Here is a 27,289-nt window from a genome sequence, read left to right on the forward strand (position 1 = left end):
AGAAATCCTTATTGAAATTCTCAATTATAGTGGATTTATCAGTGGTGACAGTGTTTCCTAGCCTCAGAGCAGTCGGCAGCTGGGAGAAGGTGCTCTTATTCTCCATGGACTTTACAGTGTCCCAGAACTTTTTGGAGTTAGTACTACAGGATGCAAATTTCTGTTTGAAAAAGCTAGCCTTAGCTTTCCTCACTGCCTGTGTATATTTGTTCCTAACTTCCCTGAAATGTTGCATATCATGGGGGCTATTCGATGCTAATACAGAACACCACAGGATGTTTTTGTGCTGGTCAAGGGCAGACAGGTCTGGAGTGAACCAAGGACTATATCTATTCCTAGTTCTACATTTTTTTAATGGGGCATGCTTATTTAAGATGGTGAGGAAGGAACTTTTAAAGAATAGCCAGGCGTCATCTACTGACGGGATGAGGTCAATGTCATTCCAGGATAACCAGGTCAGGTCGATTAGAAAGGCCTGCTAGCAGAAGTGTTTTAGGGAGCGTTTGACAGTGATGAGGGGTGGTCGTTTGGTCGCAGACCCATTACGGATGCAGGCAATGAGGCAGTGATCGCTGAGATCTTGATTGAAAACATCAGAGGTGTATTTGGAGGGCGAGTTAGTTAGGATGACATCTATGAGGGTGCCCGTGTTTACAGATTTGGAGTTGTACCTGGTAGGTTCATTGATAATTTGTGTGAGATTGAGGGCATCAAGCTTAGATTGTAGGATGGCCTGGGTGTTAAGCATGTCCTAATTTAGATCACCTAGTAGCACGAGCTCAGAAGATAGATGGGGGGCAATCAATTCACATATGGTATCGAGGGCACAGCTGGGGGAAGAGGGAGGTCTATAGCAAGCGGCAACAGTGAGAGACTTGTTTCTGGAAAGGTGAATTTTTAGAAGTAGAAGCTCAAATTGATTGGGTATAGACTTGGATAGTAATACAGAACTCTGCAGGCTATCTTTGCAGTAGATTGCAACACCGCCCCCTTTGGCAGTTCTATCTTGGCGGAAATTGTTTTAGTTAGCGATGGAGATTTCAGGGTTTTTGGTGGTTTTCCTAAGCCAGGATTCAGACACGGCTAAGACATCCGGGTTGGCAGAATGTGCTAAAGCAGTGAGTAAAACAAACTTAGGGAGTAGGCTTCTAATGTTAACATGCATGAAACCAAGGCTTTTACGGTTACTGAAGTCAACAAATGAGTGCATAGTGTACAGACAAAGGTAAGGTAGGATGTGGGTACATTGGAGGTAAACCTAGGCATTGAGTAATGATGAGAGAGATATATTCTCGAGAGATGTTTAAACCAGGTGATGTCATCGCATATGTAGGAGGTGGAACAACATGGTTGGTTAAGTTACATTGAGCAGTGCTAGAGGCTCTACAGTGAAATAAGACAGTATTCACTAACCAGGAAAATAATGGACGAGGCATGTTGATATTAGAGAGAGGCATACGTAGCCAAGTGAACATATGGGTCCAGTGAGTGGTTGGGCTGACTGGGGACACGGCGATTCAGACAGTTAGCAGGCCGATGCTAACAAGCTAACAGTTAGTAGGCCGGGGCTAAACAAGTTAGCAGTTAGCAGACCGGGGCTGGCAAGCTAGCAGTTAGCAGACCGGGTTTGCAAGCAAGCAGTTAGCAGGGGCTAGCAGTTAGCAGACCGGGGCAGGCAAGCTAGCAGTTAGCAGACCGGGGCAGGCAAGCTAGCAGTTAGCAGACTGGGGCAGGCAAGCTAGCAGTTAGCAGACTGGGGCTAGCCTTTGGTGGACGTCGCGATGGGGGTAAGTCTTTTTTTGCCTCTTCGTGCGGTGACGTCGATAGACCAGTCGTGGAATTAGTAGGGTTCCAGGTAGCTCTAGGTAGCTAGCAGGCCTAGCAGGTTAGCAGAATGGGCCTTCGGCGGGCGTCGTACCTGAGGGGCCTGTTGGAATACTCGGGCAGATTATGTCGGTATTCCAGTCGTAGAGGATCGGCGGGATTCCGTGCCCCGTACCGGCAGTAGAAGGGGTCCGGATATTGTAGCCCAGGAGTGGGCTTCGGTGGTAGCACAGGAGCCCTGGCCGGGCTAGCTTCAGGATAATTGGTGCTTGCTCCGGGATGGAAACGCTAGTCAAGAGTGGTCACCCGGGATTGCGGTTAGCTAGTTGCGAAGATCCAGATGAAAATGTTCAGAGTTTGCGGTGGGAATCCGGGGATATGGAGAGAAATAGGTCCGTTATGCTCTGGTTTGAGTCACGTTGTTCGAACTGACGAGAGCTTTCCGAGCTAAAGGTTAGCTGATGACTGCTAGCAATGGTTTGCTAACTGATAGCTGGTAGGTAGTTAGTTGGCTAGCTTCAGTTGAGGGATTCCAGATCCAAAGTAAATAGAAATACTTTAGAAAAAAGCAGATCCACGCCACATTGGGTGAGGCGGGTTGCAGGAGACTATTTAGAAGTTGAGGAAAAAGGTTTAGGAAAAAAAATGAAAAAGATACGCGATGAAAAAGATACTTACATACAAGGGACAATACAGGACAAAGACAAAGACGTCTGACTGCAACGCCATCTTGGAATCAAAGAAAGTGCCCTGGATGAGGTAATATGAGGTAATATGTAATGACATTTCAAGCAGGGAAACTGAAGCATTGCAAATGCCATTGCTTCACCTTGCATAGCTGCTGACGAAATGTTGCGTTTTTGTCTACTGTATGCAGGTGTGCGCAAGAATGTTGCTCAATGGATAGGCTATGTAAATACTTATTTATCATCAAAACAGAGACTACTATAATGACAGGTATACAGTGCTCTTCAAGAAATGTATTTTAAATACAGTAGCCTATCTGTTTTTGTGACAGGTTAAAGGAAATACTAATAGCCTGTTATACATTAAAAAGTATTAGTAAGTTCATAGTATGTGAGGATCTTAAAACATCTAAGGTTAAGAAGATCATGCATTCAGTATTAGTTGATAGATTGATAACATTTATATAATTGTGTTAAAATCCGTCAAGCATACAAAGGGTACGAATTGTGAGAGGAATGTGTAAACGTTATGTTGATTACTTTATGTTGTCGTGGGTAAAAGTGTTAATCTGTGATCTACTAAATGCTCTTAATCTATGAGCCTGAGATCGATTGCTCTGGTCTCCACTCAAGTTCACGGCGAATTCGCCGTCTTTTTCTCATTGCACTAAACGTTCAATGAGTAAACATTCCGTATCACGCTCTCGTGATTCTTTCTACCCTTTTTCAGGTACGTTATTGATGATAAAAAATAATAATTTAAATGTAATACCTCGCTAACATGTCAAGAGTGTTTAAGGTTTGTTTTAGTAACATATTGAGGAAGTTAGTTAAGTTTGCAGAGAGTAATATGAGCCGTGCTCGGTTGCAGCTAGCTTCGTACTGCTAGGTACTGCTACGTAGCTGCCATTTTATGTCGATTGTGAATGAACGTGTGCGTTGTTAATAAGATATTTTGCGGCATTATTTGTGTAATTGTGTTTTCAAACACTTTATTGCCTGTTGATAAATTGAGTTATGGTTACAGAGTTAAAGCTTTGTGCTTACAGTTATATTGAAATTAGTATCTGTTTCAGTGAATTACTGTGTATACTGTTGTGACTTGAATAAGCCTTGTACCCTACAAACCTATCGTTCCTGTAGATCTGTTGTTCTGTAAAATGTGTTTTTTATATAAAATGATTGCACTAAACGTTCAATGAATAAACATTCCGTATCACGCTCTCGTGATTCTTTCTACCCTTTTTCAGGGGTGTAACATTTTTTTGTGTTCAATTTTACATTTTTTAAGTAGGCATGATAACCTACAGTATAAGCATTTAAATTCATACTTTTTATATCCCCTCTCTCAAGGGATGGAACGTGTAACTAATTGCATAGCTACTCTGTTAAAGAAAGAAGAACATCATGATAATAGTTGGACTTGACACAGCTGCTCCGCTGCAGTTATCGAAATGTATTACTTGTAGCCGACATGACATTTCATTATTTCATTGCAAAACAAATTGACATTGGCATATAAAAGGGAAATTCAAACGATTTCTTTGTGAGCTGATTTCTTATTAACAGCTAGATATGTTGTTATTAACGATTTCTTGTGGACCTGATTTCTTATTAACAGCTATATCTGTTATTATTAACATATGAAGTTAGGAAAATTAGGTTAAGTTTAGGAAAAGGTTGAGGGTTAGCTAAAATGCTAAACATTTTACAATAGTTTGAGGGTTAGCTAAAATGCTAAACATTTCACAATAGATTGACAATCAGGAACCCTTCTAGCCATGAAACTGGGACAGCCTCTGTCGCGGGGATGATGACATTGGTGAATACAAAATCCTAAATCCCTTTCACTTTCGAAAACAACCGTTTTTACGTACGACTGCATTTAGTCATTTATAGGTACAACATAACGTCACCTTTTAACATGGTTAGCTAAATTGTCGTGAATTATCATATGGTTTTGCACAACTTATTTATGTTTATGAATATATCATGATTTGACATTATTGATTTGTTTATGTAATTATTTGTTTATTTATTTAAATGAACTGAACAATGCAATTCAGTGCTCAGCTGCCAATGTTGTACATCATGACAATAAACTAAACCTTTCTTTATTGGCTCTAGGCCCCAAAAAATTGAAAGTGTTTAAAGCTGCATTATAATCTACAAGAGTCGCTATTCTCTAAGAATGTCGCCTGTCACATTTCAGCAAGAGTGTAATCTGATTGAGACAACCCCATGAACAAAGAAATGTTCTGTTCAGCTTGAAGTGATGTCGACAGGCCAGCAGGGGGCAATCTTCCCCCTTAGGTGCTTTCAGTGATGCCAATTTGGCAATTTTGTTGCTAGATTTAGCAAATTTTCAGACTACCCTGGCAACGTTTTTGTCAAACAGCACACCTAGCAACAAATTCTAGGTACTTTTGAACTTTTAGCAACTTTTGAAAAATGACTCAAACGCTAAAATGCATGCATTTCCCCTCTAAATGACACAAAAACGATTTTCTCTGTCACACACTCAGTCACAACACACGTGCCTGGCTGCAAAAGTGCATTGTGAGTGACGTTAGCAGCAGGCGCTCAGCTCATGCACAGGCAGCAGCAGGCCAGCAGCAATTTCAGCAAATTGCAAATCATTGTTGGCTGACTGCAGCAGCAGTAGTACGGGTTCTACGAGCCAAACCCAATGAATATAGTTAGTCACGAATGTTTGATCTTGAACAGAACTTACAACATCAATCAACATGTCCCAATCAAAATTGTACAGCCAGAAGTACAGAAAAGAGTGGGAGTCTGTACCTGAACAAATGTCAAATCATATTTTTCGCCGAGATGGCCAGTCAATTTGAGTGTGTATTCTACGTAATGACGCAGTTTTACGTTATCACGCAATGACATCGCAACGTCATTTAGCAACTTTTAGCAACAAATCAACCTGCCTCTAGCAACTTACCCTGAAAATTTGTTGGCAACACTGGGTGCTGTTGTGAGGACAAGAGTTTTAGAGAGGATGGACGATTAAAATTAATGTATGTGGACATATGCTATAGTAGTTAGAGCTAGAGAAGATATGGATGCTTAGAATTCGTAAATTGCTGTATTAATCACTTGAATGTGCTTTAAAATATAAGTTGAATGCATTGGGAGATTAAATCAAAACAAATTGTATTTGTCACACACAGGGAACAGCATGTATAAATGTTGCAGTGAAATGCTTGCATGCTAGGCTATCTCACTCAACATTATTATTACATGCCTATTGCATGTATAAGCAACATGTAATAATTCACTTGTCTGTTAGCTACGTCATCTTTCCTCATTCACCTGGTTAAAAGTACAATACTGTATGCTTTGGTCAAATATGGCAGATAACACACCTGGTTTCAATTCTGTTTGCTTTCAGGGCAGTACACATAACCCAATACAATGTGATTGTGCAGGCTATTCTGAAACCTCTTCCCCCATCCACTTGTCTGTGGACTCATTGTAATGAAGGATTTAGCATTTTGCTCTGACATTGGCAGGATGTTTTTACACAATGAAGTGCATCCACCATATTGCCTTTTTTAAATGGAAACTGTTCTGATATGTCCTTCATCTGTCTATTATGAGTCATTCAAATAACTTATTAGTATGATTTTAATAAAGCTCATCCTTTCTTCGCCAATTAAAAAGTCCTCACCATATGGATTTGGATGTCTTGGGTTGATAAATGGGTCCTCCAGAGGTGCCTGTCCTCCATTGCAGATGCAATCTCCTCCTCCTCCAGTCTCCAACATATGATGCTGCTTATTGTTTCTTGCCGTTGGACACAGGAGTATTTGATGTCCAGGGACTTATAAGTCCCGACACAGGGGTCTCCAAAAACGAAATTGGATGCCCGGACAACACACTCGCTCTCCTTAGCTAGTCCAAGTATGTGTTCTATGGCCTTCCCTTTCTGCTGACACCGTGCTGTGGTTTACAGATGATTACTTCACTAAAGCTGTTGTTTTTAGTTAAGCTTTGGAATACATTTCATTTAGTTTCCCAGTATTTCATGTACCCTAACCGTCCACCAGAGGGAAGCACTATTTAACATTTTAGTTTGAATCCCAGTAAAGTGTAAAGCTCTAAATGAAAACATCACTTTGGACCTTGCTTAAATAAGAAGTAGTGACACAACACAAACATTATGGAAAGTGGTAAAACATTTATTTCAAGAAAATAACATATAATAATACTGCTATTGTGTTAAATGTTTTACATATTTATTTATTTACTCATTCCCTCCTCACAGTAATCAACATGCAAAATAGATAGGCTACAGAATACAGAACGAAATATAAGATACAAAATGAAAAAAACATGTTCTTATAACTCAAAAACGAACAATGGTGACCCTGGCCCGTGACCCCACTCTCAAAAGTTGTGATATGCAAGAAACACATTTCCATTACACATTTGTACAAGAAACACCCACATGTGACAAATATACAAGCACCCTCCAAATTATTGTTATTATGCCTTTCCCTAACCTTAACCCCAGTCAAACTATACCTAAGGTTTAGGATATACCTATACCTAAGGTTTAGGTTTAGGAGCCCTCGTTCCTAAACCTAACCTCAATTAATTTTACCGCTATGACTAAATACATTTTTTCTTCTGCCGGTCGAATAGCCACTTCCTCGTTTTATACATTGGGACGAACTTCAGCATAGTTTTTAATGACCCCTGAAAAGCGAATGACTTTGACCTCTTTGGTTTTTGCCTTGAAGTCCTGCCACAGGTACTCTGGAGACAACACCTTGCTGGGCTTATTGTCGAGCAGGTACCTGTTGAGGTGGCTCTCCTCCTGCCAGGCAGCCTCGATAGAATTCCCCGCATCCTCCTCAAACCGGGTCCGACATACCTTTGTTAGTGTGTACACATCTTCCACGAACCCTCCGATCATAGCCCCACCATAGTAGTAGTCTCCCTCATCCATGGGGATGTAGGCAGTCGAGGCTGGACGCCGTTCGTACGGGAAGCGGTCACGCGTCTGCTCGTAGTAGCCTGGGTGTATCACAGCAACCAGCCTTCCAAGAGACTCGGACCCCCAGCGAGCGTGGAACTTGCTGTCTACGTCCAGACAGAAGATGTAGTCGGCCTCCCTTCTGATCTGACGTTCGATGGTGGTCTGGATGAACTCCATCCTCCGGGCTGATATCTCCTGCCAGCGGTTGGAACCCGGGACCTGGATCACACTCAAATGTCTCCCCTGAGACAGGTTCACTGAAGGAACATCGTGGGGACGATCAGTGAAAACATAGTAGCGTACGTGGAAGCCGACCATGAAGTGCTTCTCTGCTGTCTCCAGAAAATCTTGGAGAAATCTGACGTATCTGTCAGTATTTAAAGGCATACATATCATAAGGATTAACAAGTGCCTTGCTTAAGGACACAACAGCAGTAGGTCGCAACTGAGATTTGATGTCAGCACACCTCTAACTGATGGGGTGGCAGGTAGCCTAGAGGTTAAGATTGTTGGGCCAGTAACCTAAAGGTCACTGGTTCAAATCCCTGAACCAAGCCAAGGTGGAAACATCTGCTGTTCTGTCCTTGAGCAAAGCAGTTAACCCCCAACATCAATTGCTCCCCCGCACCTCTCTGATTCAGAGTGGTTGGGTTAAATGTGTAAGACATTTTGGTTGAATGCATTCAGTTGTGCAATTGACTAGGTATGCCCTTAACTGCATCATCATTCTCATAGGATAATATACCACTTTCTGACCAGTATACAGTCTAGATAATTACATGACGTAGAACAATTATTTACGTGTTCCAAGGCATGAATCCTGACAGCGTCATAACATTTTATTACCTGCCATGTTACATCAGGTACTTATGTCCTTATAGTTGCATTGTTGAAAAAGTATTGATAGTTCAACTTCCCTTTTGAATATTTGTCAAAAGTTGTACTCACTTTCCAACGGCAAACACAGTGGTTGCTATGGTGAGGTTCATGGGCTTGTAGATCTTGTCGATTAGCACAGGGTCAAAGGTGCCTTCCCAGACGATGGGTGCCAACCACGGGGTCACTGACACCACATCAGTACATCTAGAGAAACAGAACAAAGATCTTGCCTGACTGTTGTACTGACCAGAGCCATGTTATGATCTCAATACTTCTATGGTACTGGCAATTAAAGAACCTTGAAACAAGCTGTGGTGTATTAGGCTACACCTCCCCACACTGATATATCAGACACTAATGTAAGGTATGGCCTCCTAATATATCAAAGCTCCCCACACTGATGTGTCAGACACTTACAGTACGTCAGCTAATATGACTTTAATGCCCAAGATATTGAAGTGACATTCGATGAGCAGGTGTTTAGTGAGTCCTCCAGACCAAAGGCAGTGGGGATGACCAGGGATGTTCTCTTGATAAGTGCAAGAATTTGACAATTTTCCTGGCCTGTTAATTAAGCATACAAATTTATACGAATACTTATAGATGTCAGGGGAACTGTATGGAGTAAAGTACATTATTTTTCTTTAGGAGTGTATTGAAGTAAAAGTAGTAAAAAATATATATAGTCAAGTACAGATATCCCAAAAAACAAGTAGTACTTTAAAGTATTTTTACTTAAGTACTTTACACCACTGGTTTTAATAAGAGAAAAAGCCTATAATTTTACAATGGCTCCGCTGTGGTTCTGTGTAGCCTAGTTATGCTAATATATTTGAGACCAGTGTATTGCAGTTCATTTCATCTTTGACTTCTTTGAATTTTGTCTGAGTTCATTGACAAATCAGACCACAGGACTCCTTTCCACACAGATTTACTTGAAGACTATAAGGGCACAAGGCGAGATCCAGATGTAGACACGGGAGGCAGATGGTTTGAGTCTTTGATATTTATTAAACAATCCAAAAGAGGTTGGCAAGAGAATGGTCATGAACAGGCAAAAGGTCAAAACCAGTTCAGAGTCCAGGAGGTAGAGTGGCAGGCAGGCACGAGGTTAGGGCAGGCATAATGGTCAGGCAGGAGGGTACAGAGTCCAGAAAACAGTCAAGGGTCAAAACCATGAGGACTAGCAAAAAGAGAATAGGAGCAGGAGTATGGGAAAACACGCTGGTTGACTTGAAAAACATACAAGACGAACTGGCACAGAGAGACATGAAACACAGGAATAAATACACCAGGGAAAATAAGTGACACCTGGAGGGGGTGGAGACAATCACAAGGACAGGTGAAACAGATCAGGGTGTGACAAAGACAGGTTTATATCAGTGAATGTAATCTATTAATTTACTGTTATAGTATTTCTAAGTAGCAGCCAATGCGGAAAATACAAAACAGCTGATTGTTGAGTTGTGGCTGTCAATGAACAGCGGGCAGCAGCTAGAAGGTATTTGGGCAACATTTCAAAATATCATTACTGTTAAAATCTGTTTGAATTGATGATTGCCACTGGAAAGTTGGTGGACTCTTATTTCCTCATATTAAAGGCCTAAATTCTGTGAATCCACTATTTTTATTGGCCTATGCTATTGGTTGCATTTTAAGTTCATGTTTAATTCGCTTTATTGATCTCAGTATGTAAATGACAAAGTAGCTTATCATTTTGATCATTTGGGTGATATAAAAATATATAATTTTAATGTTTCCAGTCATGGAAAAATGCCCTGGCAGCCAAATCTGTCAGGGAAACTACTATGATAGAACATTCAGATTTTTCTGCCTGACTGTGGCGCTCTTTACCCGAATTGTTAGGATTTTCTTGTGATCACAACGAAACTAATTATTTTGCTTAAATAGAGATAATTAAATTGTGTTTTCTTTGAAAAGATGGGCCTGGCTGAGAATATAACATTCCGTTTTCTGCCCGGGTGTGGTGCTGTTTACCACAATTTTATGGATTATCTTGTGACAGAACAAAACTACTTTAATCCTAACATCATATCTTTAAAACTACCATATTACCTTTTAAAAGTAAAAAGTACCATGACTTGTGGGGGGAAATTCTCAGTTTCTCAACTAACCTGCTGCCCTTCTGGTCCTCATCAATTGTCATTTCTCTGTTGGAATCCATAAAACCATAAAATAACGTTCCCCTTAATACAATCCAAGCCTCAAACCAAACCCTGTTAGTAAGAATCAGACAATACTGTGACTTTCATTTCACACTATAGCGACATTGGGCTGTAATAGATTAACAGAACTTGATCTTACCTGTTGAGTCTTTCAGAGAAGAAGCTGAAGTAGACATACCTTTGGGGAAGCAGGAGAGAATCAGTTCAAGTCTGTCATGAAAACATTAATGGTCTTTTTACACAAACAAAATGTGTTGCTGGCGCTGCCTTACTTAGACATCAGATTTTCAACTTTTGTTTTAAACGTAATTTATACCCTTACACAAGTACACCACGTAAGGACGTAATTAGCTTGGCAACACTGCATAGTTGCGTGGAGTTACACATTACCGGGCCGCATACATTTGCATATCTTATTGTGTAGGGTGAAAATTAGGCTTTATACTATCCTTACATTACCTTGTATGTGGTGTGGCCAAAGCCACATTCATGCTGCGTGTGTGTGTTCAGCTATTAACATACTGTTAATCCCATAGTATGTAGTAGTATATACAAGTAGGCAAGATATTTAAAGTATACAGGAAATGTTCAATTCAACCATATTGCACATAATGTTGCACACTTAAAATGCAATGATTCACAAGTGTGCAGACATTTTTAAAGGGTTAACATTTTTTGATAATACAACAAAAATGCTGTACTGATATTAATTGCATGTAGCTTCAGAGAGCCATTGTCTTTATTCAGTACCACTCAGAGAGGGGTATGTGGTGTTGAAGTGTACCAAGATACCTAGTTATTATATTGAATAGTTTGATTAAATCTTGAGAAGTTCAACGACTGTTTAGTTAGTGCTTCCCTCAACCCTGCAACATAACCTGCTAAATCATTGTGTTACCTTTGTTTTCCTTTTTGACGAGGCTCAAAAGAAAGCCTCAGTCATTCAGTTTGCACTGACTATTGTGGAGGAGGGAAAAGAATTGTGGCGTTCACACGTGTGGGAATTCCATATTTTCCCACTTAACCCAAACTAAGAACCTGTTTGTACCTGTTCTTGTTTATACAAGAATGGGTGGAGTAGTATGGCAGTTTGCCTTTTGGCAGTAGTCGGCACGGTCTGGGACTCAGAGTGGCAAAATATTGAACGGTGACTGACATTTAACTGTGTGTTGGCCATGTATAACCCCTGGGTAAGAGGGAGATTTGCCATGTGGCTGTGGTTTAAGTTTGTAAATTGCTAAGTTTGAGAGATATATTTTTTTAAATTGCATCTTGAGAATTTAAATGACTGTTTAGTGCTTCCCTGGACTAGGCCACATTTAGACACCTTTCTCATTATTAAATGCATTACTTAGACAGGGTCTAAGGGGATTCCATAGCGACAGCGTGACAGATGTCATGACCCAATGACTGTACCTGCCTGCAGCATGTGTCGTCGTCCCCCCCCCCCCCGTCTGACGCTACATCCATAATCGGTTGACGGCTATGAAGTTTTTATATGCTACACCCCCTCCCCAGTTCAAAATCGAATATCGTTTGCAATGTTTTGTTCGGACTTGGTAGACAAACAGGTGTGTGAAATAAAGACAGGTGTGAGAGCACAACCTGGAATTGATTTGCGTATTGGGTGTAGGATCTAAATACTGGATTTAATCGTTTCTTGTTCATTGTTCGGCGATGCAAACAGAAATTCTCACCTTACAAAAAAACACATGATTTCACATGTGATATGTCCACATGATTTACACATGTGAAATTGTATTTCACCCGTGACATTTTACGTGACATTATGTTAAACTATGTGGTTTTGGAACACCACATATGATATTTCACACGATCACATAGCATTTCACATGTGGATTCAAATGTTCACATGATGCCCTGCAAACAAAATGTCGATAGAATGTCCCCTGAACATCACGAAATAGCCGCAGTGTTTTCCACTTACATATTTGACATACATGATTACATTGTGTATGTTTATTTATACATTTGTTATTATTCAACCTGTCCCATCTGGAATTGGAACTCACAACCTCGTGGTTCACGGCATTCCGATCTTCCTTCTATGCCACCGTGTCTGTGTCGATTACTGATTTTAATCTAACTCTCAGATGTGGAATTGCATTTTCACATGTGAAAAGTGTTCAGATATTTTCACGTGTAGTTTCATTGTGTCACATGTTGCATCCCCATGTCACATTTATGTGTAGTTATATGTTGTCACATGTTGATTTTACATGTCAAAAGTTATCACATTAACTTGAACACATGTCAAATTCATTTGGTTTTTCCCATAAGGATCCAATCGGAACCGTCTACCGATTTTAGATGTATCTTCGGACGTGGGATATCTGCTGCTAGCAGGTACAGTCATTGGACCATGACTTATCTCGCATGCTGTCGCTATTGAATCCCCTTAGAACCCGTCTTATTTATTTTGGTAGGGGGGTAGATCAGATTTAATATTGCAGATAGATTGAAGCTTCCATCAATGTAATTGTCTGCATCATTTCCATTCCCCCATATATGTTTTTGTAAATATATATATATATATATATATATATAGACACATATACATACACACAGTACCAGTCAAAAGTTTGGACACACCTAGTCATTCAAGTGTTTTTCTTTATTTTTACTACTTTCTACATTGTATAGTAATAGTGAAGACATCAAAACTCTGAAATAACACATATGGAATAATGTAGTAACCAAAGAAGTGTTAAACAAATCAAAATATAGTTTAGATTATTCAAAGTAGCCACCCTTTGTCTTGATGACAGCTTTGCACACTCTTGGCATTTTCTCAACCAGCCTCATGAGGTAGTCACCTGGAATGCTTTTCCAACAGTCTTTAAGGAGTTCCAACATATGCTGAGCACTTGTTGGCTGCTATTCTTTCACTCTGCGGTCCAACTCATCCCAAACCATCTCAATTGGGTTGAGGTCAGGTAATTGTGGAGGCAAGGTCATCAGATGCAGCACTCCATCTCTCTCCTTTTTGGTCAAATAGCCCTTACACAGCCTGGAGGTGTGTTTTGGGTTATTGTCCTGTTGAAAACAAATCATAGTCCCACTAAGAGCAAACCAGATGGATTGGCATATCACTGCATAATGCTGTCGTAGCCATGCTGGTTAAGAGTGACTTGAATTCTAAATAAATGACAGATTGTGTCACCATCACACCTCCTCCATGCTTCACGGTGGGAACCACACAATGCGGAAATCATACATTCACCTACTCTTCAACTCACAAAGACACGGCGGTTGAACCAAAAATCTCACATTTGGACTCATCAGACCAAATGACAGAAATCCACCAAGTCTAATGTGCATTCCTCATGTTTCTTGGCCCAAGCAAGTCTCTTCATATTATTGGTGTCCTTTAGTAGTGGTTTCTTTGCAGCAATTCAACCATGAATGCCTGCTTCATGCAGTCTCCTCTGAACTGTTGATGTTGAGATGTGTATGTTACTTGAACTCTGTGAAACATTTATTTGGGCTGTAATCTGAGGCGCAGTTAACTCTAATGAATTTATCCTCTGCAGCAGAGGTAACTCTTGGTCTTCCTTTCCTGTGGCAGTCCTCATGAGCCAGTTTCATCATAGCCATAAGAGTGTGCAAAGCCGTCATTAAGGCAAATGGTGGCTACTTTGAAGAATATCAAATATATTTTGATTTGTTCAACACTTTTTTTGGTTATTACATGATTCCACGTGTTATTTCATAGTTTTGATGTCTTCACTATCATTCTAAAATGTAGAAAATACTAAAATTAAAGAAAAACCCTGGAATGAGTAGGTGAGTCCAAACCTTTGTACTGTATGTAAACACCTTACTCTGCTTATCTTAATAGGTGTAAGGTCATAATCGAAGTAAGCATGTGCCTATTAAAACACCAGGTTTTCTGAGCAATCTTTCAAATGATTAGGACATGTAAACAGCTTAATCAGCGTTCCAGCGGTGTACTGTATTTATCTGCATATGTGGCAGCAATGTTTGCGCAAACCTCCCTCTTATGTGAGAGTGAAGTGAGTTTGGAAAAACTGAAAGTATGCATCTTTAGAAGTAGTTTTCACATATAAAGTTTGTATGTCCGAACTCAAAATCAAATAGTCTTCCAAAAAAATGATATGATCACTGTCATAGCATTTATTTTGATTGCCGATTTTCTGCATTTATCAAAAGGCCCATCAGTAGCATGCTTTCAGATGTATCCATCTGAGCAGGATTATTAGGAATATTGTTCTTCTTGCAAAGCATGTAAACGTTTTAATCGATCTATTATATTAATATGACTATCCACAGTAATCGTATTATTGTGTGCATGTAACCGTGTTCAATGAGAGAAGTGAAAAATGATTCGTTAATTTTCTCAACCTAAAGGCACAGCCTGCAGTAGATTAGAGCCAATGTCTTACATAGTTATTACTCAAACCATGTGAAAGTCACAAACTGACACGTTTTCATTTTCGTCAAAAACAACTTGATATTGAAGGAGTGCCTTTGATTTGATGGCCTGCGCATGTGCAGTTCGGCACAAGACGACTGATGGCGTGTTTCTGAGCGAGAGCTTAGCTAGCCAACAGCGCTATGACATCACCTTAAAGCGTGATTGGGGATTTCTGTTGCAGAAGCAGTTTGTGCACATCTTACTGTCCTTAGTATTGTTGTTTCTGACTCATTAACATATTGTGAGGTGTGCCTTGTAAGAGGCTAAGTTAAATGTGTATAGGGGATAGAATGGAGTTCCAGCAAGTCTCAAACCTTTAATGGTTGAGTATTTGCCATGTCCTTTGGTCTGTTTTGCACTGTAGTCACTGCCAGTTTGGAACAGTTTAAGACCAACATTTTGTATTTTATATGACTTTCCCTTCTAGAGGCTTAACAAAAGCTTCCAAACTGGAATTCAATGATATTCTGAAATATGTTAACACATTTGCTAGCAGCCAACTTGCTTGCACCAATCTTATGCAATTACATTAAAATACAAAACTCCATCTCCCCTTAAAGTAATTCATTCATTACCATAAGAAGATTACAATAACCAACTGTACTGTTGTTTTACAATAACTTACAGGCAGCCAGTTGTGTGTAACTGTAAAAACAATGATAAAAATGATTACAGTAACATTATTGGAAACTGTAAAATACAGTATGGAAACATACTGTACCATCTTATTTATATATATATATATCCTTTCACACTTTAGTCCAAATTTTCCTTGCGTCAAGGTGTTTTCGTTTACAAGCCTCCCTGAACAGTTCCTCATTGTGGGCCAGCAAGGAATAATACTGTATCTGTCTTTGTTGGGGGGTGAAGGTATTGGCTAGTCTAAGCGTTGTTAGTGTTCCTGCCAGTCATAGAGCTATAAATATACTTACCTCACTTTGTTGATGTGCAGTGTATCACTGAGTACCTTACCACCTCACTCACTGAACTTGCAGCTTAAACCTCTAACAAGTCACAAACCCAGATCCGGGATCCCCCCCATCAAAAAAGCTGACTAGCATAGCCTAGCCTAAAGCCACAGGGATATCATATAATAAAATGTTCATGAAATCACAAGTCCAAGACACCAAATGAAAGATACACAACTTGTGAATCCAGCCATCATTTCTGATTTTTAAAATGTTTTACAGGGAAGACACAATATGTATTTCTATTAGCTAACCACCATAGCAAAAGACACAACTTTTTTTTCCCACCTTTTTTTTTCCTGCATAGGTAGCTATCACAAATTCGACCAAATAAAGATATAAATAGTCACTAACCAAGAAACAACTTCATCAGATGACAGTCTGATAACATATTTATTGTATAGCATATGTTTTGTTCGAAAAATGTGCATATTTCAGGTATAAATCATAGTTTTACATTGCAGCCACCATCACAACTCTCACCAAAGCAACTAGAATAACTACAGAGAGCAACGTGAATTACCTAAATACTCATCATAAAACATTTATGAAAAATACACAGCGTACAGCAAATGAAAGACAAAGATCTTGTGAATCCAGCCAATATTTCAGATTCTTTAAGTGTTTTACAGCGAAAACACGATTTAGCATTATATTAGCTTACTACAATAGCCAACCACACAACAGCATTGATTCAAGGCAACGGTAGCGATAGCGACAAAACCAGCAAAAGATATGAATTATTTCACTAACCTTCATAAACTTCAGATCAGATCAGAACATCAGATGACAGTCCTATAACATCATATTACACAATACATATATTGTTTGTTCGAAAATGTGCATATTTAGTGGCACAAATCGTGGTTATACAATGAGAATAGTAGCCAAGCTGCCAACAAAATGTCGGGAAAAATCTTGGGAGAGGCACCTAATCTAATCAATAACTAATCATAAACTTGACTAAAAAATACAGGTTGGACAGCAAATGAAAGATACATTAGTTCTTAATGCAACCGCTGTGTTAGATTTTTAAAATTAACGTTACTACGACATACAGCGTGCGTTAAAGCGAGACCGCACCGAAATTAATGGCGGAATAGTAGTGTAACATTTTTCAACAGAACAACGAATTAACATCATAAATAGTTCTTACTTTTTGATGAGCTTCCATCAGAATCTTGTGCAAGTGGTCCTTTGTCCAGAATCATCGTTGCTCGGTTGTAGATTGTCGTCTTCAACTTAGGAATTAGCAGCAAACATTAGCTATGTGGCCCAGACGTGTCCAACTCTTCATAACGCAGCACAAAGAAATATCCGAAAATCGCAATATACTGATATAAACTGATATAACTCGGTTTAAAATAACTACATTATGATGTCTTTAACACCTATATCGAATAAAATCAGAGCCGGATATATCTAAGGCCTATAACGAGAGCTTTTCAGAATGCCATCCTGAGGTCTGTCTTGCGCCATGACGAACGAGGAAAAGAGTGCACCCCCGGTTCCAAGAGCCTTTATATGGCCTCAGATCTGCCTAGCAACCCCATTCCAATTCTCACTGCTTACTGACATCTAGGGGAAATCGTATGCAGTGCATGTCGACTCATAGATTACATGCAAATTAATAAACTGACCCTGGAACAGAGTGCCCGATTTCAGATTTCTCACTTCCTGACAGGAAGTTAGCTGCAACTTGAGTTCTGTTTTACTCACAGATATAATTCAAACGGTTTTAGAAACTAGAGAGTGTTTTCTATCCAATAGTAATAATAATTTGCACATTGTACAAGCAAGAATTGAGTACGAGGCAGTTTAATTTGGGAACGAATTTTTACAAAGTGAAAACAGCGCCCCCATATTGACAAGAAGTTTTAACAACTGTAAGAGCAGAAGTGTTTCCAATGCATTGACTAATTAGCATAATTCATTTAAATTGTATTGGTTTCTTAAATGTACTGAACTTAAATATAAAAGCAACATGCAACAATTTCAAAGAGTTTACTGGGTTACAGTTCATATAACAGTTACAAGCATTTTGCTACAACTGCCATAACATCTGCTAAATATGTGAACAATAACATTTGATAAGGAAATCGGTCAATTGAAATAAACTCTTTAGGTCCTAATCTTTGGATTTCACATGACTGGACAGGGGTGTAGTATGGGGACAATTTCACGCCATATGTATTGAATTTAAAATAAAATAAATTGTAAACATGAAAAATCAAGTTCAAAAGGTTAACATATTTTCGTGGAAGGGTGAAATAATTGATATTGAAAAAAACAATTGAAATCTTTTCAGTTAAACTTTCCCAACAACCAATCCTATTTAACCCATTTTACCTATGCTCTTGCCTGCATTTACTACCTTTTGGTTACGCTACTCATATCTTTGCTTTCGATGTCTGTTTCTTTGCTTTCATTGGCAGTTTTTTGGATTGTGAGTTTTGGCTTCTTTCTTTTTCGTGAAGGGTTTAGAGCGAGGGGAAGACAATGAGTCTAACTTGCCTACCAGCTGGTCAAATTACAATTTTCATATGTCCTCACAGGCGATGGGGAGGCACATTATGGAGAGGCTCCTATACAGATTGCAGTAAGCCATGCAACGCCTGCCGCCTGCCCTGGATCTTGATTACTTACAGTTTGTCTGCACCAATGAGAATATATTTATAAGCTCACTAGCAAATTAAGTAGACTTGCAGGGTCTCTCCAAACTGTGTAACCTAGTCAATGCTGAAATGGAAGAAAGATGTGCCAAATCAATTTTTGTTGATGAGTTGTTGATGGTGAAAAGGGACGTTCTAAACTGATTGTCAGAACAGCACCTTCGACAGCTGATTGAAATGGATCTGCCTGTACCTTGCATTGCCAAGCTGCTCGGCATCTCAACACAAACTGTCCAACGCAGAATGCAGGAATACGGAATCGCGTGAGGGGAACATACAGACGAGGAGCTGGACAATCTGGTGGCCACATTCAAGACAAGTTCACCACAATTAGTATGGTGAGAGGACATCTGAAAGCACTGGGTCACCGAGTCCAGTGGATGCAATTGTGGGACTCAATGCATCATGTCGATGCTGCAGGAAAGAATGACACGACTTGGAGGTGTTGTCAGATGAACGTACTCTGTCCTCTTTCCCTCATACATCTCGGTGCAGCAACCAACAACAAAGCATCAACTGCCCTTGGTTTCTTCCTGGAGTCTGTAGAAAAACATGACTTTCCATTAACCTTTCTGGGACCGGGGGCAGTATTGAGTAGTTTGGATGAATAATGTGCCCTATGTAAACTGCCTTTTACTCAGGCCCAGAAGATAGGATATGCATGGTAGTATTGGATAGAAAACACTCTAAAGTTTCCAAAACTGTTAAAATAATGTCAGAGTATAACAGAACTGATATGGCAGGCAAAAACCTGGCTGTTTTCCATTGAAAGCCTATCCACCATACAAAGACTTTTGACGCAGTTCACGATCCCTATGGCTTCCACTACATGTGGCCAGTCTTTAGGCATAGTTTCGGGCTTTTACTCTGAAAAATTAGGGAGAAACACCACCTTCAATGAGTGGACAGTGGAAATTTCCAGAGATGTGGCCTGCGCATGACCGGGAGTGTGCCTTTCTTGTTTTTCTTTTCTATTGACGAAGCTATTGCCCGGTTGAAATATGATCGATTATTTATGACAAAAACAACCTGAAGATTGATTATAAACATCGTTTGACATGTTTCTACGAACTTTTATGGTACTTTTTAGATTTTTCGTCTGCCTGCTGTGTGACCGAGCTTTGTGCCAATGGATTACTGAACAAAACGCACCAACAAAACTGAGGTTTTTGGACATAAAGAGGGACTTTATCGAACAAAACAAACATTTATTGTGTAACATGGAGTCTTGTGAGTGCAAGTATCCAAAGATCATCAAAGGTAAGTGATACATTTTGTTGAATTGCGACTCCTTTTGTCTCTGAACTGACATTTTGCCTGTTTGATTGACGTAACTGCACTGTTTGCATTCAACCATATTCCCAGTCACCTTGCCGTGGTTAAAAGTGGTGGTTTGCGCTTTCAGTTGTGCGAATGCTGTTATCTGTCCACAGTTTTTGATTTGGGTAGGAATAGTCACAGAGGGAACTTATACACTTCCTGATGAACTCAGTCACTGTGTCAGTGTATACGTCAATGTTATTCTCAGAGGTAACCCGGAACATATCCCAGTCCGCATGATCAAATATATCTTGAAGCATGGATTCTGATTGTTCAGACCAGCATTGAATAGACCTTAGCACGGGTACTTCCTGTTTGAGTTTCTGCCTATAAGACGGGTGAAGGATAATGGAGTCGTGATATGATTTGCAGAAGGAAGACGGGGGAGGGCCTTGTCCGCCTTTCTTCTTCCTATGGGGTTCTTTATTCCTGTCTGCACGATGTACTGAAAATCCAGCTGTCTGTATGGAAGGGGACAGTATATCCGGAGAGAGAGCCATGATTCCATGTAACAGAGTATGTTACAGTCCCTGATGTCTCTCTAGAATGAGATCCTTGCCTTGTGCTCATCTACTTTATTGTCCAGGGACTGAACATTAGCGAGTAATGTACTCGACACAGTGGATGATGTGCACGCCTCCTGCGTCAGACTAGAAGTACACTCCGAATGCCTCTTCTACGCCGGCGGCATCTTGGAGCAGCCTCTGGGATAAGTTCAAAGGATCCAATATGGGGAAGTCCTATTTCTGGTTGGAATGCTGGTGAGTTGCCACCGCTCTGATATCCCAATGTTATTTCCGGCTGTATGTAATGAAATAAAAAAAACTTACTGTGTTAATGTAAGAAATAACACACACAAAAAAACTGCAAAGTTGCTTACGAGCTAGAAGTAGAGCTGCCTTGTCTACCGACGCCATCTTAACACGAATGAGCGCCATTTTAACATGAATAAAAGTTGAAATACGTAATTTAAAGACGTCTATATTTGGACCAAATTAAGGCAGGTCTGGACCACACCAAGAAAAGACGTCCAAAGGCTTTGGTGTTTGTCCATGCTTGATGAAGTGTAGCCTACAGTGTTGCCTGAAATGACATTTTATGAATGGCCATCTACTTCGTAAGCCTACCGTTTGTAAAACACAAAAGAAATAAGATGTCTGGAAAGGACCAAAAAAAGACGTCCAAAAGACATTGGCTCGTGCTTACTGGGTTGTAGCTTACCATGTCAGCCCACAATGGAATTTTATGAATGCCGATCCACGCGGTAGGCCCACCATTTGTAAAACAGACAGTTGCATTGGATTTATTAGTCCTGATTCCTGTGACATATCAATTTGACTATTTTAAGCTTTGAATATCAGCTACCCGACTTTATCATTAGTTATCGTGAGCCTATTTGCAATGTGTTTACACAGCGGGAAATGCAGAAGTATTTTAATTTTTTTGCCAAGATCAGCTTGTCAATAATTGATAGATACAAACTTGAAACCGGTGATCATGACAATGGGGTAAAACTCCTGAACAACAGTTGTTATTGTCCATTTTACTTTGACCTGTACTGTTTTCAGGATATGTTGTTTGTTAACATAACAGCACATTTTTGTTTTTGTTGATTGGGAGCCATTAAGGTTAGGCTATTTGATCAGAGAAACCTGCATGAAAAAAAAGTGTTTGCCTCATTAAATTGACATATATTTTATCTCCAACCAGAAGCCATGGATTACAGGCAGCATCCGCACTGAGCTAAAGGAAAGAGCTGCTGCTTTCAAGGAGCGGGACTCTAACCCGCTAGCTTATAAGAAATCCCACTATGCCCTCTGACGAACCATCAAAAATGCTAAGCATCAATACAGGACTAATATCGAGTTGTACTACACCGTCTCTGACGCTCGTCGGATGTGGCAGGGCTTGCAAACCATTAGACTACAAGGGGAAGCACAGCCGAGAGCTGCCCAGTGTGCAAGCTTACCAGAGGAGCTAAACTGCTTCTATATTCGCTTTGAGGCAAATACCACTGAAACATGCATGAGAGCACCAGCTGTACCGGTAGACTGTGATCACGCTCTCCGCAGCCGATGTGACTAAGACCTTTAGACAGGTCAACATTCACAAGGCCGCAGAGACAGACAGATTACCAGGATGTGTACTGCGAGCATGCGCTCAACTGGCAAGTGTCTTCACTGACATTTTCAACCGCTCCCTGTTCGAGTCTGTAATACCAACATGTTTTAAGCAGACCACTGTAGGGCCTGTGCCCAAGAACACTAAGGTAACGTGCCTAAATGGCTACCAACCAGTAGCACTCACGTCTGTAGCAATGAAGCACTTTGAAAAGCTGGTCATGGCTCACATCATCATCACAGAAACCCTAGACCCACTCCAATTTGCATACATGGCTCACATCAATACCACCATCCCAGAAACCCTAGACCCACTCCAATCTGCATACCCCAACAGATCCACAAATGATGCAAACTCTATTGCACTCCACACTGCCCTTTACCACCTAGACAAAAGGAACACCTATGTGAGAATGCTATTCATTGACTACAGCTCAGCGTTCAACACCATAGTGCCCTCAACTCATCAATAAGCTAAGGACCCTGGGACTAAACACCTCCCTCTACAACTGGATCCTGAACTTCATGACGGGCCGCACCCAGGTGGTAAGGGTAGGTCACAACACATCCGCCACGCTGATCCTCAACACAGGGTGCCCTTCATGGGTGTGTGCTCAGCCCCCTCCTGTTGTCCCTGTTCATTCATGACTGCCCGGCCAGGCACAACTCCAACACCATCATTCAATTTGCAGATGACACAACAGCGGTAGGCCTGATCACCGACAGCAATGAGACAGCCTATAGGGAGGAGGTCAGAGATCTGGCCGTGTGGTGCCAGGACAACATCTCTCCCTCAACGTGATCAAGACAAAGGAGATGATTGTGGACTATAGGAAAAAGAGGACCGAGCACGTCCCCATTCTCATCGACGGGGCTGCAGTGGAGCAGGTTGAGAGCTTCAAGTTCCTTGGTGTCCACATTACCAACAAACTAACATGGTCCAAGCACACCAGACAGTCGTGAAGCGGGCATATTCCCCCTCAGGAGACTGAAAAGATTTGGCAGGGGTCCTCAGATCCTCAAAAGGTTCTACAGCTGCACCATCGCGAGCATCCTGTCTGGTTACATCACTGCCTGGTATGGCAACTGCTCTGCCTCCGACCCCAAGGCACTACAGAGGGTAGTGCGTACGGCCCAGTACATCACTGGGGCCAAGCTTCCTGCCATCCAGGACCTCTATACCAGGCCGTGTCAGAGGAAGGCCCTAAAAATTGTCAAAGACTCCAGCCACCCTAGTCTGTTCCCTCTGCTACCGCACGGTAAGCGGTACCGGAACGCCCAGTCTAGGGCCGAGAGACTTCTAAACAGCTTCTAACCCCAGGCCATAAGACTCCTGAACATTTAGTCAAATGGCTACCCAGACTATTTGCATTGACACCCCCCCCCCCGTCTCCTCACCACTGCCACTGCCACTCTCTGCATTGTCACTTTAATTAACTTTACCTGTCACGTTCCTGACCTGTTTTCCTTTGTCTTGTATTTATTTAGTTGGTCAGGGCGTGAGTTGGGTGGGTTTGTCTATGTGTGATTTTCTATGTTGGGGTTTTTGTGTTCGGCCTGGTATGATTCTCAATCAGAGGCAGCTGTCAATCGTTGTCCCTGATTGAGAATCATACTAAGGCAGCCGGGGTTTCACGTGTGTTTTGTGGGTGTTTGTTTCCGTGTTAGTATTCGTGCCACACGGGACTGTTGTCGGTTTTATTCAGTTTGTTATTTTGTTTCATGTTAGTGTTCAGTTTCGATTTAATAAATTATCATGAGCACTACCCACTCTGCATATTGGTCCGATCTGTCTCGCCTCTCCTCGTCCGAGGAGGAGGACGAATATGACAGCCGTTACAATACCTACATGTACATACTACCTCAACTAACCGGTGTCCCCACACATTGACTCTGTACTGGCACCCCCCTCCATATATTGTTATTTGCTACTGCTGCTATTTAATTACTTATTACTTTTATCTCTTATTCTTATCTGTTTTTTTTAACTGCACTGTTGGTTAGGGGCTCGTAAGTAATCATTTCACTGTAATGTGAAAGGTTGTATTTTGCGCATGAGACAAATAAAATTGGATTTGATTTGAAGTTACTTGCCTAAATCAGGGGTTCCCAAAACCATCTACCCAACCCCATGTGCTTGGGGATTTTTTATTTTACTTGTTTAGCCAAGGCCCAGTAGTAAACTCTGGTGGTTGGAAAACTCTGGCCTAAATGGCAAGGATGTAACATTGAAGGTGCAGCTTTTACCAAGGCAACCGCCGACTCAAATCAAAGACTCTATCAGTTCTCTGTTTACTTTTGCTGATATTTCTGTAGTCAAGTCAGTGTGTTCTATTTTGATTTGGTAAGCCATTGTCCGGGTGAGTATATTTCATGATACCTTTTTGCTGCAACAACTTGCTAAAACAAGGAGCAACAACGTTTAGTCATGTTGTAAAGAGTCCATGTTACGGGGAGAGCAGCTGTTCTTTCCACAACACAAACTAAGCAATCCCAAAGAACTGAAATATACTTTTAAGGTGGAGAGGATGTTTTTTGTGGGAAACCCTGGCCTAAATTGCAAGTGTAAAATGTTGAATGTGCTTTTGCCTAGGTGACCTAAGACTTTAATCAGATGTGATGTTCTGTGTTTGCCGTTTACTGATATTTCTCAGTCAAGTCAGTGTGCATTGTTTTGAATCAACACTACTTGAGTATTTCAAATGTTTTGGGCAGCAGAAAAGTGTTCAATGCTTATTACAAAGTTGTATGTTTTAATGCAAAGTTTACTCTAAAATACTTTTGAGTTTACTAAGAGGACTTTTTCTGCAGAAGGGTAATTGTGGTGCCTCATGTGTCTGCTTAACAATATCTGCTGTCTTTTTTAATATTTTAAAATCTCACCACTATTTGACCTCTTATTCATGATTTACAGTTGAAGTCGGAAGTTTACATACACTTAGGTTGGAATCATTAACTTGTTTATCAACCACTCCACAAATTTCTTGTCAACAAACTATAGTTTTGGCAAGTCGGTTAGGACATCTACTTTGTGCATGACACTAGCAATTTTTCCAACAATTGTTTTACAGACAGATTATTTCCCTTATAATTCACTGTATCACAATTCCAGTGGGTCAGAAGTTTATATACACTAAGTTGACTGTGCCTTTAAACAGCTTGGAAAATTCCCCAAAATTATTTAATGGCTTTAGAAGCTTCTGATAGGCTAATTGACACCATTTGAGTCAATTGGCGGTGTACCTGCGGATGTATTTTAAGGCCTACCTTCAACCTCAGTGCCTCTTTGCCTCACATCATGGGAAAATTAAATCAGCCAAGACCTCAGATTAAAAATTGTCGACCTCCACAAATCTGGTTCATCCTTGGGAGCAATTTCCAAACGCCTGAAGGTACCACGTTCATCTGTACAATCAATAGTACTCAAGTATATAAACACCATGGGACCACGCAGCCGTCATACCACTCAGGAAGGAGACGCATTCTGTCTCCTAGAGATGAATGTACTTTGGTGTGGAAAATGCAAATCCATCCCAGAACAACAGCAAAGGACCTTGTGAAGATGCTGGAGGAAACAGTTACAAAGGTATATATATCCACATTAAAACGAGTCCTACATCGACATAACCTGAAAGGCCGCTCAGCAAGGAAGAAGCCACTGCTCAAAAACCGCCATTAAAAAAAGCTAGACTACGGTTTGCAACTGAACATGTGGACAAGGATAGTACTTTTTGGAGAAATGTCCTCTGGTCTGATGAATCAAAAATATAACTGTTTGGCCATAATGACCATCGTTATGTTTGGAGGAAAAAGGGGGAGGCTTGCAAGCCGAAGAACACCATCCCAACCGTGAAGCACGGGGGTGGCAATATCATGTTGTGGGGGTGCTGTTCTGCAGGAGGGACTGGTGCACTTCACAAAATAGATTGGCATCATTAGCAAGGAAAATTGTCGATTTATATTGAAGCAACATCTCAAGACATCAGTAAGGAAGTTTAAAGCTTGGTCGCAAAAGGGTCTTCCAAATGGACAATGACCCCAAGCATACTTCCAAAGTTGTTGCAAAATGGCTTAAGGACAACAAAGTCAAGGTGTGGCCATCGCAAAGCCCTGACCTCAATCCCATAGAAAATTTGAGGGGCAGAACTGAAAAAGCGTCTGTGAGGAAGGAGGCCTACAAAACTGACTCAGTTACACCAGCTCAGTCAGGAGGAATGGGCCAAAATTCACCCAACTTATTGTGGGAAGCTTGTAGAAGGCTACCCAAAACATTTGACCCAAGTTAACCCATTTAAAGGCAATGCTACCACATACTAATTGGGTGTATATGAACTTCTGACCCACTGGGAATGTGATGAAAGAAATAAAAACTAAAATAAATAATTCTCTACTATTATTCTGACATTTCACATTCTTAAAATAAAATGGCAATCCTAACTGACCTAAGACAGGGAATATTTACTTGCATTAAATATCAGGAATTGTGAAAAACTGAGTTTAAATATATTTGGCGAAGGTGTATGTAAACTTCTGACTTCAACTGTATATATCATTTGGCAATTTGGGTGAATTTTTAGAAGGATCAGAACCATATTTGAAGATATCCCTCTAGTGGTGTGGGGACTGTGCTTTGGCAAAGTGGGTGGGGTTATATCCTGCCTGGTTGGGCCTGTCTGGGGGTATCGTCAGACAGGGTCACAGTGTCTCCCGACCCCTCCTGTCTCAGCCTCCAGTATTTATGCTGCAATAGTTTGTGTCAGGGGGCTAGGGTCAGTCTGTTATATGTGGAGTATTTCTCCTGTCTTATCTCATATCTTGTGTAAATTTAAGTATGTTCCCTCTAATTCTCTCTGCCTCCCCTCCCAGAGGACCTAAGTCCTGGGAACTTGCCTCATGACTACCTGGCCTGATGACTCTTTGCTGTCCCCAGTCCACCTGGTCGTGCTGCTGCTCCAGTTTCAACTGTTCTGACTGTGGCTATGTAAACCTGACCTGTTCACCGGACGTGCTACCTTGTCCGGGACCTGCTGTTTTCGACTCTCTCTACCGCACCTGCTGTCTCTAACTCTGAATGCTCAGCTATGAAAAGCCAACTGACATTTACTCCTGAGGTGCTGACCTGTTGCACCCTCTACAACCACGGTGATTATTATTTGACCCTGCTGGTCATCTATGA

The 27,289-nt window shown here is 40.8% G+C and overlaps 1 protein-coding gene across 2 annotated transcripts in view; it reads right to left on the bottom strand.

The window, feature by feature from the left end:
• Positions 1-6,685: 6,685 nt before the first annotated feature.
• LOC139580536 (globoside alpha-1,3-N-acetylgalactosaminyltransferase 1-like) overlaps positions 6,686-27,289 on the bottom strand; it is a 34,035-nt gene continuing 13,431 nt past the window's right edge. Inside the window, exons 2-5 of one of the 2 annotated variants that reach the window (XM_071409316.1) lie at positions 10,714-10,752; positions 10,524-10,559; positions 8,458-8,592; positions 6,686-7,876 (exon numbers count right to left, since the gene is read on the bottom strand). In XM_071409316.1, the coding sequence (XP_071265417.1) occupies positions 7,186-7,876; positions 8,458-8,592; positions 10,524-10,559; positions 10,714-10,752 (901 nt within the window). In that variant the 3' untranslated portion in view covers positions 6,686-7,185. The remainder of the gene's footprint in view (positions 7,877-8,457; positions 8,593-10,523; positions 10,560-10,713; positions 10,753-27,289) is intronic. The other variant, XM_071409325.1, reaches the window with a different exon arrangement.

This window comes from Salvelinus alpinus, chromosome 1 (genome assembly GCF_045679555.1).
Source record: "Salvelinus alpinus chromosome 1, SLU_Salpinus.1, whole genome shotgun sequence".
NCBI lineage: Eukaryota > Metazoa > Chordata > Actinopteri > Salmoniformes > Salmonidae > Salvelinus > Salvelinus alpinus.